Genomic DNA, 18,094 nt, shown 5'->3' on the forward strand with positions numbered 1-18,094 from the left:
AGTGCACAGGCTCTGGCTTGTGCAGAGCATGACTGCCTACCTCCTCATCGGGCAGCCACTGTGACCACACCTGCCATCTGCCCTCATCTCTCTACTTAGTCCCAACACCAGGACATGGTCCTATCGCATCTTCAAAACCATTAGTGGGCATGGCCCTGCTACATCAGTGACTGCATCTCCATTCACCATCTTTTGGTACAATCCAATTTACAAAATCAAGGACAAAGTACATGAGAGCTAGAAATAAAGTGCTCAGTCCTCAGTTGTGGGTGATCTCCTCTAGGCACAGTCGAGGTGGGAGGGCAGGGAACAAAGGTGGCTCTAAGCCATCTTTATGGGTCCCCACCACTAGGGCCAAATAGGTTCTTTCTATCCCCCAGAACCATGTAGAGCAGTCTCAGGCCTGTTCTAAATTGTGCCAGCTGCAGCAGCTTCTTTGGTGTTGAACTGGCAGATATTCGACTGAGACCACGCTAAGAGCCAATTATTTTGGAATGTCAGTAAATCTCAGACCAACACTCCACCAGAGAAATCTGAGCAGCATTACAGAAAATCTTCAGCCCCTTCCCTACTCTCTTTCCCACCCCAAAGTCACTCCTTACTGGTTACAGAGGGAAAGATTTATGGAAGAGAAGAGTCTTGCAATAAGCATGAATGTGATAGAATCATAGAATCATAGAATATCAGGGTTGGAAGGGACCCCAGAAGGTCATCTAGTCCGACCCCCTGCTCGAAGCAGGACCAATTCCCAGTTAAATCATCCCAGCCAGGGCTTTGTCAAGCCTGACCTTAAAAACCTCTAAGGAAGGAGATTCTACCACCTCCCTAGGTAACGCATTCCAGTGTTTCACCACCCTCCTAGTGAAAAAGTTTTTCCTAATATCCAATCTAAACCTCCCCCACTGCAACTTGAGACCATTACTCCTTGTTCTGTCATCTGCTACCATTGAGAACAGTCTAGAGCCATCCTCTTTGGAACCCCCTTTCAGGTAGTTGAAAGCAGCTATCAAATCCCCCCTCATTCTTCTCTTCTGCAGGCTAAACAATCCCAGCTCCCTCAGCCTCTCCTCATAACTCATGTGTTCCAGTCCCCTAATCATTTTTGTTGCCCTTCGCTGGACTCTCTCCAATTTATCCACATCCTTCTTGAAGTGTGGGGCCCAAAACTGGACACAGTACTCCAGATGAGGCCTCACCAATGTTGAATAGAGGGGAACGATCACGTCCCTCGATCTGCTCGCTATGCCCCTACTTATACATCCCAAAATGCCATTGGCCTTCTTGGCAACAAGGGCACACTGCTGACTCATATCCAGCTTCTCGTCCACTGTCACCCCTAGGACCTTTTCCGCAGAACTGCTGCCTAGCCATTCGGTCCCTAGTCTGTAGCTGTGCATTGGGTTCTTCCGTCCTAAGTGCAGGACCCTGCGCTTATCCTTATTGAACCTCATCAGATTTCTTTTGGCCCAATCCTCCAATTTGTCTAGGTCCTTCTGTATCCTATCCCTCCCATCCAGCGTATCTACCACTCCTCCCAGTTTAGTATCATCCGCAAATTTGCTGAGAGTGCAATCCACACCATCCTCCAGATCATTTATGAAGATATTGAACAAAACCGGCCCCAGGACCGACCCCTGGGGCACTCCACTTGACACCGGCTGCCAACTAGACATGGAGCCATTGACCACTACCCGTTGAGCCCGACAATCTAGCCAGCTTTCTACCCACCTTATAGTGCATTCATCCAGCCCATACTTCCTTAACTTGCTGACAAGAATACTGTGGGAGACCGTGTCAAAAGCTTTGCTAAAGTCAAGAAACAATACATCCACTGCTTTCCCTTCATCCACAGAACCAGTAATCTCATCATAAAAGGCGATTAGATTAGTCAGGCATGACCTTCCCTTGGTGAATCCATGCTGGCTGTTCCTGATCACTTTCCTCTCATGCAAGTGCTTCAGGATTGATTCTTTGAGGACCTGCTCCATGATTTTTCCAGGGACTGAGGTGAGGCTGACTGGCCTGTAGTTCCCCGGATCCTCCTCCTTCCCTTTTTTAAAGATTGGCACTACATTAGCCTTTTTCCAGTCATCCGGGACTTCCCCGGTTCGCCATGACTTTTCAAAGATAATGGCCAATGGCTCTGCAATCACAGCCGCCAATTCCTTCAGCACTCTTGGATGCAACTCGTCCGGCCCCATGGACTTGTGCACGTCCAGCTTTTCTAAATAGTCCCTAACCACCTCTATCTCCACAGAGGGCTGGTCATCTCTTCCCCATTTTGTGATGCCCAGCGCAGCAGTCTGGGAGCTGACCTTGTTAGTGAAAACAGAGGCAAAAAAAGCATTGAGTACATTAGCTTTTTCCACATCATCTGTCACTAGGTTGCCTCCCTCATTCAGTAAGGGGCCCACACATTCCTTGGCTTTCTTCTTGTTGCCAACATACCTGAAGAAACCCTTCTTGTTACTCTTGACATCTGTTGCTAGCTGCAGCTCCAGGTGCGATTTGGCCCTCCTGATATCATTCCTACATGCCCGAGCAATATTTTTATACTCTTCCCTGGTCATATGTCCAACCTTCCACTTCTTGTAAGCTTCTTTTTTATGTTTAAGATCCGCTAGGATTTCACCATTAAGCCAAGCTGGTCGCCTGCCATATTTACTATTCTTTCGACTCATTGGGATGGTTTGTCCCTGTAACCTCAACAGGGATTCCTTGAAATACAGCCAGCTCTCCTGGACTCCTTTCCCCTTCAAGTTAGTCCCCCAGGGGATCCTGGCCATCCGTTCCCTGAGGGAGTCGAAGTCTGCTTTCCTGAAGTCCAGGGTCCGTATCCTGCTGCTTACCTTTCTTCCCTGCGTCAGGATCCTGAACTCAACCAACTCATGGTCACTGCCTCCCAGATTCCCATCCACTTTTGCTTCCCCCACTAATTCTACCCGGTTTGTGAGCAGCAGGTCAAGAAAAGCGCCCCCTCTAGTTGGCTCCTCTAGCACTTGCGCCAGGAAATTGTCCCCTACGCTTTCCAAAAACTTCCTGGATTGTCTATGCACCGCTGTATTGCTCTCCCAGCAGATATCAGGAAAATTAAAGTCACCCATGAGAATCAGGGCATGCGATCTAGTACTTCCATGAGCTGCTGGAAGAAAGCCTCATCTACCTCATCCCCCTGGTCCGGTGGTCTATAGCAGACTCCCACCACTACATCACTCTTGTTGCACACACTTCTAAACTTAATCCAGAGACACTCAGGTTTTTCTGCAGTTTCGTACATGCATGATGATGAGGCCCTGGATTAGTCTAATCTCAGGAAGTTCATTTCACAGACAAATCTCTTGACCAAGAATGCTTTAGGCCAGATCCTGGCTCCCACTATGGTCCCTGTATGGCTCCAGCACAGCTAAGTGGCTTCAGAACCAACTTAGTGAGCTGAGAACATCCTAATGTAGGGGACGAGTACCATGCCACTCTTCACACCGCTCCCTGACCAGGAAATGTGGCCTGTGGGGAATGCGTAGGTGCTTAGATACTATGGTGATGAGCACTTAATAGCCAGTGTGAGTTACAATAACGCCCAGATAAACATGATCATTTTCACCCTCTGTACCTCAAAACCCTGGAATCCCCATATTCACCCCTGTCATATAGTTACGATATATTTCATACAAAGCATGCCATGAAAGATATCATATGAAAAGTCATGATCTGCTGAAATTTATTGTTCTGTCCAAATATGTATATCATTAGTGTGTGTGAATTTATGAGATTTTGCTGAATGGCTATTACTGAAATATCTTATAAGTTACTCTGAAACTTATACGTTTGAGAGTCTCTAATGCTAATTCTCCAGCGACAATGACAAAGGAAGTGACCAACATTCAAGCGGGTGTTGAACAATCGTCACCAGACATTGACCAGCAAGAGAATAGTAAACAAGGGATTTACCATACAATGACAGTTGCACAAGCACCACACAAAGGGGACTGTTCAACTCTATGACTCAGTTGCACAAGACCACACCAGGATTGTTCAACCCTGTGACTCAGCAAGGCCAACCAGGCATGCCTGGACTAGTGTCTTCCAGGCACATGGACTGAGGATATAAAACAGGGGACAGTAGCATCATGCTTCTGCCTTTCTCCTCCCGCACCTGTGCCGGAATCAACAAGAACACTGGGAAGACAAAGATTTCAACTGAGGAGACTGGTCCCAGGCTTGAAAGAGAAGCCTGTGTGTCCAGTGTGGTGAGAAAACTTCTTGATCTAAATACTATCTAGTGTAACAAGATTTAAGATTTAGATTGTGGTCTGATCTTTTATGTCTACCAGTTATAATCATTTAAAATCTATCTCTCTGTAGTTAATAAATCTGTTTTATATTTTACCTAAAACTGTGTTTTGGTTGAAGCGCTTGGGAAATCTCAACTCAGTTTACAAATGGTGAGGGGGGCAGACTGGGTAATAAACTTACACTGGTCAGGCTTCTGACACAGGCAAGGGTACAGCTCTGGGGTGCAAGGCTGGGGAACTGGGGGGAATTGGCTGGTGCATTTCTCTGTGTGATTCATGAGTGGCTTTGGGAGCATTCATGCAATCTAGCTGGGTGTGGGGATCCACATGCTGTTGTGCTGAGTAATAATAGCACCCAGAGGGATTTGCTCCTTTTCACTAGCATGGTATTGTGAGAGACAACCCAAGCTGGAGAGTTAAGGGGACACAGTTCCAGGTTGCACCCCAGGGTTCCCATCCCACACCCACACTAACTCTTTGGATAAATGAGGATTTAGCCAACACTTCCTTGCACTTACAATTTTTATCTTGTGTTTTAATATAGAAGTTGCCAAATAAAAATTTACAGAAGAAAAATGTTAATAAAAATAAAGTGAATATAATTTATTCTTGTATCTTGCATTCAATATTTTACATTATTCCCAACCTGTTTTTTTTAAATGACCTCTTCTTTAATTGGGATAGCTACTTAAACACAATTAATGACATCACAGTGGATAGCCTAGAAATGTTCAACTGTATTGTTCTACACATCTTATCAAACAAATCTAATCATCACTTGTATGTGTTTGTAAGTCAAGAACAGCTGCCAATTCCATTCAGTTGTCATGTGCTTGTTTCTATGGAGACCAAAATATAAATATGATGGATGTGTTCTCTCACTGCTGTTATTGTTGCTGTGGATATAGGTTCCAGTTTCAAATCTCTTTGACCTTCTTTTTTTAAGGGGTGAAAATTTGCAACAATCACAGATTGAAATTTGACATATTAAGTCATATCCAAGTGAAAAACATTTCTGGGTTTGTTTCTTTTAATAAAGCCTCACCCTCAAAAAACATTAATTAAAGTGTGCACTTCAAAGTTTAATCATTAAGGTGATGGGGACTTTTTTTTACATTATACAGCTCAAAATGAGTTGATTAAAAAATAAAGTTTAGCAAGGGGGTCATCTATGCAGTTTAACCTTGATCATTAATTTACAAAGACTACCAAAGGATTTTAAATGGGGTAGATATTTAACTCTGAAAAACTGGTTGAGCAAAAACCACACTGCAATAAATATAATGAGGATTTTCACTCTCACACTTAACCTGCACATTCTATTTTGCACATAATACGTATACAATATTCTCATTTACTCAACTGAGAATTAATTAGTCCTTATGCAAACCAAGCCCCCTTCTGCTAATCAGCATTCAGGTGACTATATAAATGTAAAACAGTTTTTGTATAACAGAAAACCATATATCTCCTGCATACTATGGTGATGAATAAATGTATAATGTCTGAGGGTGACAGTGGGGAGGGAAAAGCAACTGTACATCCTCGCACTCTGATTGGCTAAGACTGTTCAATTTCAACATAAATTCAAGTAAATTATCATGAATGGGAATTTATGTTTCCAATTAGGAGAAAATAGATCCCTGTAGCCCTTAACTCAGAACTGCAGCTTCATTGGTTTATATTAATAGTGTATACATATGCATATTTGCTTTATATTTCACAGGACTTATATACCCTGAACTCCTTTCCTTAGGCACCAGTGAAGCATCCTCTAGCAAACAGATTTCAGAGTAGCAGCCGTGTTAGTCTGTATTCGCAAAAAGAAAAGGAGTACTTGTGGCACCTTAGAGACTAACCAATTTATTTGAGAAGTGAGCTGTAGCTTACGAAAGCTTATGCTCAAATAAATTGGTTAGTCTCTAAGGTGCCACAAGTACCCAAACAGAGATAGATCTCTCCTGCCTCTCACTCTCTGGCATCCAATGAGTCCACTTTGCAGCTGCCTCATTGGTTTTTCTTAATATTTGCCTTTTCCTCATCATGATCCTCACCTTTCCCTTCTGAAATTCTCTCCCATTTACTCATTTTCAGTGTCTTAAACTCCAATCACTAATTCTCCTGCCTTCTGACTCCATGTTGAACCCTGTGCTCCCTGAGTTAAACTCCAAGTGCCTCCATTGTGCTTCCCAGCAGAAGGCCCTACCCCTGCCCAGAGCAAAGGGAGAACATGCACCAGGAAGCGACACACTCAAAATGCAGCAATGAGAACATCAGAGAGCCAGTATCCTGGCCACTCTCTCCAAAGCACCCCTACTCACTCTGCTCTCGGCCCCTCACAGGGATCACAGAGTTACTACTCTGCCTGCACTCTGTGAGCCAACAGCCTACTCCTTTCCCCACAGAGATCAGTATGGGCTGGACACTCTGTACTGGTTTTTCACCATTTGAAGCAGCTTGTGCTTGAAAGTAAGGAAGATGACAGCAAAGGCAACTAGCAGGGTCAGGCAGGCAGGGAGAGTAAGCACCAGGTACAGCAAAGCCATATTCACTGTCATCCACCTGCAGCTCTGGAGCACAGACTCAGGCAGTCTCACTGTATGAATAATGTTAGAGGAGTAGTTGCAGGTGACCTGCCCCTTGTCCACAACACGCACTGTCCTGAGACTGTGAAGGAAGTCCCACCACTCCAGTTTGCAGCAGTCAAATGGGTTCTGGCTGAGGTAGAGCACACTCAGACTCCTCCCAAGTTGCATCTGCATTGAGTGCTGTGGAAGAGAGGGAAGATGGTTTCTCCGGAGATCCAGGGTATGCAGTTTCAGACCACTCAAGGACTCCGGAAAGCTGGTCAAGGAGTTTCCTGAGAGGTCCAAACTTACCAAGTTCTGAAAGCCAGAGAAGTCAATGTCTTCCATGGTGGAAGAGAGACCAGTGTTCCTGAGAGATAAAACCTGCAGCATTAGTGCAATATCTTGTAGAGGTTGCAGGCCCCTAGCCAGTGCTCTCTGATTGTTAGACAGATCTAAGTGTGTTAGTGATGTCCCACTGAAAGCATTGCTCGCCAACATTTCCAGGCCACACCCAGCCAAGTAAAGTTTCCTAAGGGATGTTACATTCCTTAAGTCTATGCAGATGGGATACTCAGACCCATCTGCATTAGCTTGCTGGGGACAGAGGTCTATATGATTGTGACTGAGGTCAACTGTAGTGATCTCTGTGTGGGTGAAAATGTTAGGCGGCACCCTCTGCAACCTATTGGCACTCAGATTAAACGATCTAAGGTTTGGCAGCGTGCCTTCAGAACCTAGGTCCACCTGCAGTTCTGAGAGCTGATTCTGGCTGAGATCAAGGTCCATGAGCATGCCCAGTGGTTCTCTCTCCTGGATGTGAAGGGTCTCTAAGCAATTCTGGTTGAGCTTCAGGTGGGACAGGGAAGTCATCCTTCCCAGGAAGCCATCAGGGAGGTACCAGAACTGGTTTTGGCTCATATCCAGAAAGCTCAAGGAAGAGAGATTGCTCAGGCTGACCTCTTCCCAGAGATTGAGGGTAGTGACATTAGTGGTATTGCCCTCTATGAGAAGGAACTGCACTGTGACATCCATGAGGGATGTAGCATTGGGAAGTTTGCGATAAAAGCTCATCTCATTGTCCCTCAGCAGCAGGGAGCGCAGTTTGCTCTGTCTTGGTAGTAGCGGGAAGAACAAGAGCCGGTTGTGGGAGAGATCTAGCGTCTCCAGCTCAAAGACAGCATCACCCTCTATGGCCAGGAACCACTCGATTATGTTGTTGCTGGCATTAAGTGTCTTGAGCTGGGTCAGACCAAACTCCACGATGCAGGGAATGTAGTTGTAGGCCAGATTAAGCATCTGCAGGCCCTGCAGGCCTTCAAAGGTGCCCCCCTCGATCTCATAGATGTAGTTCTTCTCCAGGTTCAGCTCCTGCAGCTGGTTCAGGCTTTCGAAGACAGAGGAGTCCAAGCGCATTATGATGTTTCTGGCCATTGACAAGGACTCCAAGGAGGACAGGTTGCGGAGCATGGTAGCCACCATGTCCTCAGTGAGATGATTCCCAGACAGGTCCAGTTTCCTCAAGGCTGGTAAGGAGTGAAGAGCAGCTGCTGTCACAGAGTAGTTTGTAAAGAGGGTGTTGTCTGCCAAGGAAAGATTTTTGAGGTCTCTGCTGCCAAGGAAGGCCCCAGGTTCAATGAGTTCCAGTCTGTTCCCACGCAGGCTCAGTGTCTCTAGGTTTTGGTATTGCAGCAGAGAGGTATTCTTTAGGGTACGTATAGTGTTGTGATCCAGGGAAAGCATCTCTATGTCAGCTGGGAGGTCTGCTGGGACTGTGCCTTGCCATCTCCCATTGCAATCCACAGCTCTGTGCACCTGAAACAAGAAATACAAATATATCTATATCTATATATAAACAACACTGGAAATAGTGAAACTGGGGGCAAAGGCTTAGAGTTCAGATAGGAGAGGGTGCACAACATCTGATTCTTTATTTTCTGCCATCATCCTGACCTCTCCGCCTCTTCCAGACGACAAACATCAGATGGTAGCAGCAGTAATTTTTGCCTGAATCACTGATATGGTGAGGCCTGTGGGCTGCTGGGGGAAGACGATAACTGCCCCTCAAAAGACATACAAGATCAGATTGGCCTACTCTGAAGTTACAGCCAGGGTCTGCTTTCCAGCTCACCAACTATGTTCCCTATATCCCTTTACGACTCCCTTCTGGGATGCACTGGAAAGCAGAGCCTGCCTATGGGAGTAAACCAGGGCAGGACATGACCCTGCTCCAACATTCTCCCTGCCCGCCTACCCTGTTGGAATAGCACCAGCCACTCCTGGAGGCTGAGTCGCTGACTTGCACCCTGCATGGCTCCACGGGCAGCAGCAGCATGGAGCAGAGCCCTGGTAGAGCAGACCTGCTGTTAGAACTCCCACTCAGTGGATGTGGATCAAGAGATTGCATTGCGGGGGGAGGCAGTATCCTTGAGCAGATGAAAAAGAGGATCACAGAGTACAGAGCAAATGAGGGACCAGGAAGAAAGAAAGGGGACTCCCCACCAAGGAGTGGGAAAGAGCCAATCAAGAAGAAAGAGGGATTTGGAATGATGCAGAGAAGGGGGTTCGGGGATGCAGGAAGAGGAGGAGAAATTAAGGGTGCAGAGCACCAGAGGAGAGGAAGGTTGATCTTTTGATTAAGACGCTGGACTGGGACTCAGATTCTGGGTTCAGCTCCATGTTCTGCCCCAGAGTCCCTGTGTGACCTTGGGTGAGACACAATCTCTCTATGCCTTCCTCAACCCCTCATTTGTAAAACATGAACAGCAGCATTTCCTCTCCTGTCGTCTCTACTTAGACTGTAAAATCTTTGGGGAAGGGGCTGTCTCTTACTTTGTGTATGCACAGGATCTAGCACAATGATGTCCTGGTCTCATCTGGGACCTCTAGGCACTAATGTAGTACAAACAAAAAGAGGAGAAAACAGGACAAGAAGAGGAAAGAACCAAAAAGAAACTGGAGAAAATCCACCCTGTTCTAATCAGTCCTCTTATCAGACAGAAGCTGGCTGCCTGAAGCAGAACCAGTTCTGTCAGCAGGAAGCAGCACAGAAGGACTGAAATCACCTAGACTGGCCTAAAGGAGGAAGGCTAAGAAATGGCAAAAGTAATGCAGGGGAAGCGTTGTATTTGGTTTGTTATCACATGCCAGGCCAGATCCTCTGAAGGACTCAGTACCCACAATAAGGACCAGATTTTCAAGCTCAGTTCTATTCACCTAAGTAAGTGGTCAGATTTTCTGCAGAGCTCTGCACATTGGTCAGTATGTTGGGTGCAGCTGAGCTCTTTTACAGATCTGGCCTCAGCTGTGGATGTTGAGCACTTGAAAATCTATCCCTTAGCGTGTACGCTCCTGGGGCATCTTCCTCTGCTTGCCGTACAGCCTCAAGCATACTTCACTGATCAGCAAATAAGCATCATTTCCAGACAGGGAGCTGCAGCTGCTCAGCACCTCTGAAAATCAGGCCCAAGATACCAGAAGTTACCCAAAAACTGAGGCACCTAGAAATCAGTGGCCACTTTTGAGAGTACACACAGTATTTCCAAACTCCCGCCGCCCCTCCTATTTGTGAATCACAATCTCTAGCCTATGCAGCTTCTTCATTTGGCATCACTCACCTCATTTCTATATTTTTATTAGTTTCAAAGAAAAGGGAATAAATGCTGTTCCTATGGCAATATTTACATTACAATGTCCTATTCCACTTTATCAATCAACTCCACGAGACGCCCTGCTTCATTCACTGTGCACCAAATAAGCCTCTTGCCTCATATTCAAAAATGGCAAACCAGGTTTTGCTCACATTTAAGAAAACCCAACAACTTTGGGCTGAGATCAAGTCTGGAAAACTGCAGCCTGATGGTGAAAGTCATAGGCTAGAATGAAAACAATGGAACAGAGCCTACACTGAGCAGTCACTGCCAGTGCTTCTAGAGTACATACTCAGAATATACACCTGCTTTTCCGAAGGCAGTGTGCAGTGAGACGTGAACAATTAACAAGTTCATGGGTTTGCATAAGAGGACTCACTAGTTTGCAGGTCCTGTGATACGTTGCCAGGGCCATTCCAGTCTTGTTTCCCCATCCTGCTACTATAAAGACTAAACTCAGGAAGAGACTGAGAAACACTGACTCCATCTCAACAGCAACAGTCCTGCAAAGAGAGAAACCAAAGATAAGACACATTTGAAAGATCTGCTCTGCTTTTTTCCCTTCATTCATGATTATTTTTTGGCACACCAAAGGATTTCCCAGGAAACATAAGACGAGACAGTCTCTGCCTCCCAAACTTTCTTACACGGAACAGGGATTTTAGATCTTTTGTCAGCCCAAGATCAGACTTGGGCTCTAAACATTTTCTCGGCAGCACTTTCCTCACACTGTGGTGTTGGATCCACTGCCCCCACCAGGCCTAGCTATACCGTGTGGGACTGGAGCACCCTTTGCATCATGCCATAGGGATGACACTGGAGATGTGGGTGGAGCACATTGGGCATCATGACAGGTTTCAGTTTAGCATCCGTGTTAGTCTGTATTCACAAAAAGAAAAGGAGTACTTTTGGCACCTTAGAGACTAACAAACCTTACGAAAGCTTATGCTCAAATAAATTGGTTAGTCTCTAAGGTGCCACAAGTACTCCTTTTCTTACTGGGCATCAGTGGCTCTCAGTTGACTTAACAGTTCCTAGAGGGCTATTACAAAACAGCATAACATGCTTCTGGGCGGCAAACTCTGCCCCAGGCTCCAGCTAGGAGTGAAGCCACTTTTGTCCCCCCTTCCCCAGTGTGCCCAGTGCAGTTCCAGTGGAGTTTGAGTCCTATACAGGAAAATCTGCACTGGAGGCATCTTCTGGTCCCAACTTTATTAATTACTCTGAGGTTTATTGCAACAAGATGGTCTCTGTTGCACAGTTCAACCCCTGGTGTAAGAACAGGGCAGGTTAATTTTGTGGTTCAGTAGTCCAATATCTAAGCCACTCAGGAGGCTCTCTAATGCTAATAGAGAGGTAACCTCACACCCATTTACACTGAGAGACAGTGTGGCCCAGTGGCTAGGGCAATCTACTGGGACTCAGGGCCTGTGACCTGGGCAAGACATTTTACCTCTCTGTGACTCTATTTCCTTTCCCACCCTTTGTCTATCACACCTATTAACGTGATAATCAACAGTATTTAGGCACCTAACTCCCACTGAAATCAACTGAAGTAAGGAGCCTAAATGCCTTTGAGGATCTGAGGCTGAACTCTTTGGATCAGGGACAGTTTCTCACTGGGTGTCTGTGCAGCATCAAGCACAATGGGACCCTGATCTCAGCTGGAGCAGTTGGCACTGGGGTAATACACAGAACACAAATTCATACAGAGTTTGAACAGAGGAGTAGACAAAGTGTGTAGAAATATGCTACATTTTGATGCTAGGATGTGAAAATCCTTTTTAAAGGAACATTAGCATCTAATTGAATAGCTATTTGCCCACATTGATTAACTGACATGTTTCATAAAGAAGTTTCCCTCTATATTATAAGTTTCAAAATCCCAGGCATCAAATGTTCTCTTTACGTGTCTTACTAGCAAAGAAGGGGCTTGATTTTTAGCCATGCTGAGGACGCACAACTCCAACAGAAACCAAGCCCTGAACTCCCCTGAAGATCCAGTCCTTAATTAAGGTTCCAGTGATGGAGATCAATGGAACTTGCTGCTTTTCACTCAAGTGAAATCAGATAATAATGGCAATTCATGGCATCAGAGTTTATAACATTTGCATGCAGGAGAATGATAAACCTAAGGCAAACATGCCGGGAGACCTTGATTGTTCTACTCACAATTCGCACTCTATGAGCAGTGTTTTCAAACCTGTGAACTAAAGAAATGGAAGAGTCTTTCTGGCAGCTGAAGTGGCTAGATCAGAGGTGGGCAAACTATGGCCTGCGGGCCACATCCGGCCTGCGGGACTGTCCTGCCTGGTCCTTGAACTCCTGGCCTGGGAGGCTAGTCCCCGGCCCCTCCCCTGCTGTCCCCCCTCCCCTGCAGCTTTAGCTCGCTGTGCTGCCCGCGCTCTGGCCCTCCACTCCTGCCAGGCAGTGCAGTGGCAGGGCTGCTCCGGCTGGGCGGTGGGGCTGCGAGCTCCTGCTGCTCTGAGCAGCATGGCAAGAGAGCGGTTGGATAGGCATGGGAGTCCTGGGGGGGCCTGATAGGGGTCGGGACAGTCAGGGGACAGGGAGCAGGGGGGGTTGGATAGGGGGTGGAGTCCTGGGGGGCGGTTAGGGGCAGAGGGTCCCAGGAGGGGGCGGTCACGGGACGAGCAGGGGGGGTTGCACGGGTCAGGGGTTCTGAGGGGGGCAGTCAGGGGGCGGGAAGTGGGAGAGGGCAGATAGGGGGTGGGGGCCAGGCTGTTTGGGGAGGCACAGCCTTTCCTACCCGGCCCTCCACACAGTTTTGTAACCTCGACGTAGCCCTCAGGCCAAAAAGTTTGCCCACGCCTGGGCTAGATCTAAAGTCTTGGACACACCTGGGGCAATTTTCAGATTTTTTTATTTTTGTTTTTACCACCAGCCAAACCACCACTAAATCACAGATTCAAAGAGATCGCTTACTGCGTCTCCCTGGGGGTTCCCCCCTCTTTTTTCTATATTTCCTCTGGGACAGATCCTCAGCTGGTGTAGCTCAGTATAGCTCCACTGAAGCCATTTGCAGCAATTGAGGATCTGGCCCTCCATGCCTTGAGCAGTGCCGAGATACCACCGGAACAGATGCAGTACTGAAACTTAAAAACAGATCAACCTTGGTGTATCTTTATTTCAGCCTTTTCCAGCGTCCTTGTTTTCTTCACACTGATTTTTCTATCATATTTCACCTTTATTAAACGTTTCAATGCATGTTAACCTCAAACTCTTTCCCTTTTCAGGAGGTTCTCTCTTTTCTGACCCAGCCTCTCTCCCACAGCTGACTTGTTTGTTCTCTCCGAAGCTCTGTCTGCCCATCATTAACTGTCTTCCCTCCAGTGACAGCCGCCCTCCCTCCATCTTTCTCCCAGCTTGCCCTGTTGGGATGCGGACCATGCAGCATCCTCCAAACACAGGTGGTGAGCGTTCCAAAGGGAGACCATGAGAGACAGCGAACTTGAGGGCATTGCCTTCCCGACGGTGGCACAGCCCTGATCACCACAGAGCAGGGAGGGGAGGACACTGCTCTAGAGAAGGAGTTTTCTGCATGCATGAAGCACATTGAGGCATTCAATGCTTGGTAACGCTCCACACTCCCAGTGCTCAGATGTACACACACAGAGTAAACCATGGGTGCCATGGCTGTCATAATGATCGACCATCCACCTGGGAGTTTCTCTCCATTGCCCTCCTCTGCGCCCATCCCTGAACTTTATCTTGGACAGGGTGAAGTGCAGAGCCCAGTTTTGGGGGTTACTCACCGCTCGGGGCAGCATGCACAGATCGCGGGCACTCATGCTGCACACAGCCGCCCTCCTGCTCTCTCTCAGCTGCTTCACAAAAGGCAATGTTAGCTGCAGCCTTTTTTTTTCTTCCTCTCACTTAGCATCAGGTTAATTTAGATCTTGCGGAAGGAACTAACGGAAACTGCAGTCACATGGATTGCAGAGTTAGCTGCAAGCCACTCTGCTTCGTGATATCAGCACTTACTCAAGGGTCATGCACATGCAAGTCAATTAAAAACAAGAAGGAACCAGGAGCAAGGGGGAGGGGAGGGGAGGAGAGGGAAGGGAAGGAACTAGCCCAGGTCCAGGCTATGAAACCATTAGCTGAACTCAAGTTAATTGCTCTGGGACCTCTTCTGGGGACAGACTGTATGAGTGGTCTGCTCTGGTCTGTATGAGTGGTCTACTATGACATTTGTATCAGGGCTTCTCTGTTTGGACAAGGGAGCAAAGACATCACAGTTTCAGTCTGATCAGACAAACTGGAGCCCATTTGAAAGCTCTCCCACTACAAGAACCTGCAGGCTATATACAGAATGACACACAACAGTCCCATATTCTGCAGTGCTCAGAGGTTACCCCCTCTCCCTGATTCCAGTGTAACCTTCCTCTTAATGTTGTGATGACCATCATTCTGGCTGAGGAATATTCTCTGCAGAGCCAATCAATACCGCTCCTCAGGCAGGCTAACTCCATTATCAAACTATGGGGAACAAAGGACCCAATCCAACTCCCACTGTCAAAGGGAACTCAAAGGGAATCTTTTTCCATTAATTCCAACAGGATATGAACCAGGCCTCTAACAGTCCTAGCCCTTGAGCTTGGGAGCAAAAGATCAGGACTTGGAATCAAATCTGGATCTCCTGCATGGTCATGTCACACCAGGTCAATGGGCCAGCTCAGAGCCTCATTTAAGGAGTTCTAAAAGCAAGTCTTAGGAATTCTGTTATAAAAAAGATTCCATGTACTCTGTAGCAAGCTGGACCAAAATTCTGCCCCCAAGGACCCAGGTTTCTATAGCATTGAGCATGGCAGCTGGAAATTCTGGGGCAGCTTCATTTAAATATTAAAAATGGAAATTTTTATGGAATTCAGTACAAAAATACTAATACCAAGAGTGCAGCATCCCCCATGTTAGTTTCTTTGATATTAAATTCTATTTATTTTAAGCCATCCTCACATTTTAAATTTTCAGTGTTCTACAGAGCTTTGTATTAACTTTTGCCATGCAATGAAACATTATTGTCATTGGGAGTGATGGGGGATTGGGCCACACGATAAAGAAAATTGGAGTTTTTGGCAGAGGAGGCAGTTTGGGATTGTGAGATAAGCACATTAGTTGTGTGCTTTCTGCAAAAACAATCAGTACAGAAAAAATTAACAGTGCTCACATTACTTTGGCATCATTAGGTTTCAGAGCCAACACTAGTGTGGTAATGGGAAAGTTTGCAACACTCTCAAATTTAGCTTCAGGCTGGCTGCAGAATCAGGAAGACAGCACTGCAGTGGCTACAGCCAGCTCATCTTTTTAAGGCTCTCTGCAACAGTTAGGGTTAGAAACAATTTTTTAAAAATAAAAAAGGAGATTCTGGAGCAGAATTCTGTAGCAAGGGGTGTAATGTATGTTGTCGTAGAGTGGGGGAGGGATAGCTCAGTGGTTTGAACATTGCTCTGCTAAACTCAGGGTTGTGAGTTCAATCCTTGAGGGGGCCATTTAGGGTTCTGGGGCAAAAATTGCGGACTGGTCCTGCTTTGACAGGGGGGTTGGACTAGATGATCTCCTGAGGTCCCTTCCAACCCTGTTATTCTATAAACATATGCAACGTGGTGGTGGTAAAGGCCATTTTCAATTCATTCCTCACATTGCATAAATGGAAGACTTATTAACTACACTCTCTGCAATGGATTTTTAATCAATCAAGTAGTTCTACACTGCAATGAGGCACAAAGCAAATCTCTAGCAGTTTAGGACATAAGAAAGCAGAGAAAGAAAATGAGCCTTACTGCTCCCTTTCCCACTTGCTCTCCTCTTCCATAAATAGGTCCTTTGACAGAATATACTGCTGTGTTCACACCCTACACACATTGTAATAATTTTTGCACGAGGCATGTTTTGTGAGGTATTTAAAAACTCATAACTTGCTAATAAATAATATCATGGCAAAATGCATGTAGCACCATTATATATGGAGTTATAAATGCAAGCAGAAACCATGACTAAGGCTATGTCTACACTACACACCTTACAGTGGCACAGCTCTACTTCTGGCAAGAGAGAGCTCTTCCGTCTGCATAATTAGCCCACCCTCAATGAGCTGCAGTAGCTATGTTGCTGGTAGACTCTCTCTAGCTGACATAGTGCTGTCCACACCGGCACTTTTGTCGCTGAAGCTTATGTCGGATGGGAGTGTGTGTTTTTTTCACACCCTGCCAGACAAAAGTGCTAGTGTAGACATAGCCTAAAAGGAGGTTTTCCAGAGAAGTCTGCAGAGTGGCCAAACCAGTTCCTCAGAGACAAAGGGCAAACTGACATCTCAACCAGGTGTGAACAAGGCTGATGGACAATTACCTGCTAAGCAGCCATTCTTTGGCAGGAAAGGAGGCAGGGCAAAAAATCTACATCTTTACAAAGAAACAGCATGGAGGTTCCCTTCCATGCAGACTCCCTGTTTCCTTGTTCCCAGATGGAAATGCTCCTCAAAGTGGGACAGGACTAAGAAGGGGCAAATACCCCTCCCCTCTGCCCATGGCATTCACTGTACCTGAAGTGACAAAGGCAGCATTTGTCGGACTCTGGGAGAAGGGGTCCTGACCTAAGAAGTTTGGTCAGTGAGACAGCTGAAAGTACGTGATGAGAAAACTGCTTTGAATTTAACACAGTTTGTTAAGTTAGACACTAATAAGTGTTGTAGCTTTATTTTTCTTGTAATCATTTCTGATTTTTATGCCTCATTACTTGTACTCACTAAAATCTCTCTTTGTAATTAATAAACTAATTTTACTGTTGTATCTAATCCAATGTATTTAAATTGATGTGTCTAAATAACTATTTGAAATAATAAACTGGCATATTTATTGGATGATTGGAAAAAAGCAAATATGGTGCCCATCTTTAAAAAAGGGAAGAAGGAGAACCCTGGGAACTACAGACCGGTCAGCCTCACCTCAGTCCCTGAAAAAATCATGGAGCAGGTCCTCAAGGAAACCATTTTGAAGCACTTAGAGGAAAGGAAGGTGATCAGAAACAGTCAACATGGATTCACCAAGGGCAAGTCATGCCTGACCAACCTGATTGCCTTCTATGATGAGGTAACAGGCTCTGTGGGTATGGGGAAAGCAGTGGACATGATATATCTTGACTTTAGCAAAGCTTTTGATACATTCTCCCACAGTATTGTTGCCAGCAAGTTTAAAAAGCATGGATTGGATGAATGGACTATAAGGTGGATAGAAAGCTGGCTAGATTGTTGGGCTCAACAGATAGTGATCAATGGCTCGATGTCTAGTTTGCAGCCAGTATCAAGTGGCGTGCCCCAGGGGTCAGTCCTGGGGCTGATTTTGTTCAACATTTTTATTAATGATCTGGATGATGGGATGGATTGCACCCTCAGCAGGTTCACAGATAACACTAAGCTGGGGGCAGAGGTAGATATGCTGGAGGGTAGGGATAGGGTCCAGAGTGACCTAGACAAATTGGAGGATTGGGCCAAAAGAAATCTGATGAGGTTCAACAAGGACAAGTGCAGAGTCCTGCACTTAGGATGGAAGAATCCCATGCACCGCTACAG

The 18,094-nt window shown here is 46.1% G+C and overlaps 1 protein-coding gene across 1 annotated transcript; it reads right to left on the bottom strand.

Moving 5' to 3' along the window:
* Nucleotides 1-6,216: 6,216 nt before the first annotated feature.
* Nucleotides 6,217-14,395, bottom strand: NRROS (negative regulator of reactive oxygen species). The gene is made up of 3 exons (XM_073358816.1): nt 14,283-14,395; nt 10,889-11,012; nt 6,217-8,674 (listed from the first exon to the last, which is right to left on the bottom strand). Exons 2-3 carry the CDS (start codon nt 10,994-10,996, stop codon nt 6,701-6,703), a joined length of 2,082 nt encoding a protein of 693 aa, XP_073214917.1. The 5' UTR covers nt 10,997-11,012; nt 14,283-14,395; the 3' UTR covers nt 6,217-6,700.
* Nucleotides 14,396-18,094: the final 3,699 nt, after the last annotated feature.

The sequence above is a fragment of the Lepidochelys kempii genome, chromosome 9 (assembly GCF_965140265.1).
Source record: "Lepidochelys kempii isolate rLepKem1 chromosome 9, rLepKem1.hap2, whole genome shotgun sequence".
In the NCBI taxonomy this organism is placed as follows: domain Eukaryota; kingdom Metazoa; phylum Chordata; order Testudines; family Cheloniidae; genus Lepidochelys; species Lepidochelys kempii.

Bases quoted from the DNA above. Each gene is read 5' to 3' on its own strand.
- NRROS (XM_073358816.1), bottom strand. From the start codon at position 10,996: ATGGAGTCAGTGTTTCTCAGTCTCTTCCTGAGTTTAGTCTTTATAGTA. The intron at 8,675-10,888 runs GTGAGTCCTCTT...TTCTTGTTTCAG, and splicing joins ATCACAGGACCTGCAAACTA to GTGCACAGAGCTGTGGATTG.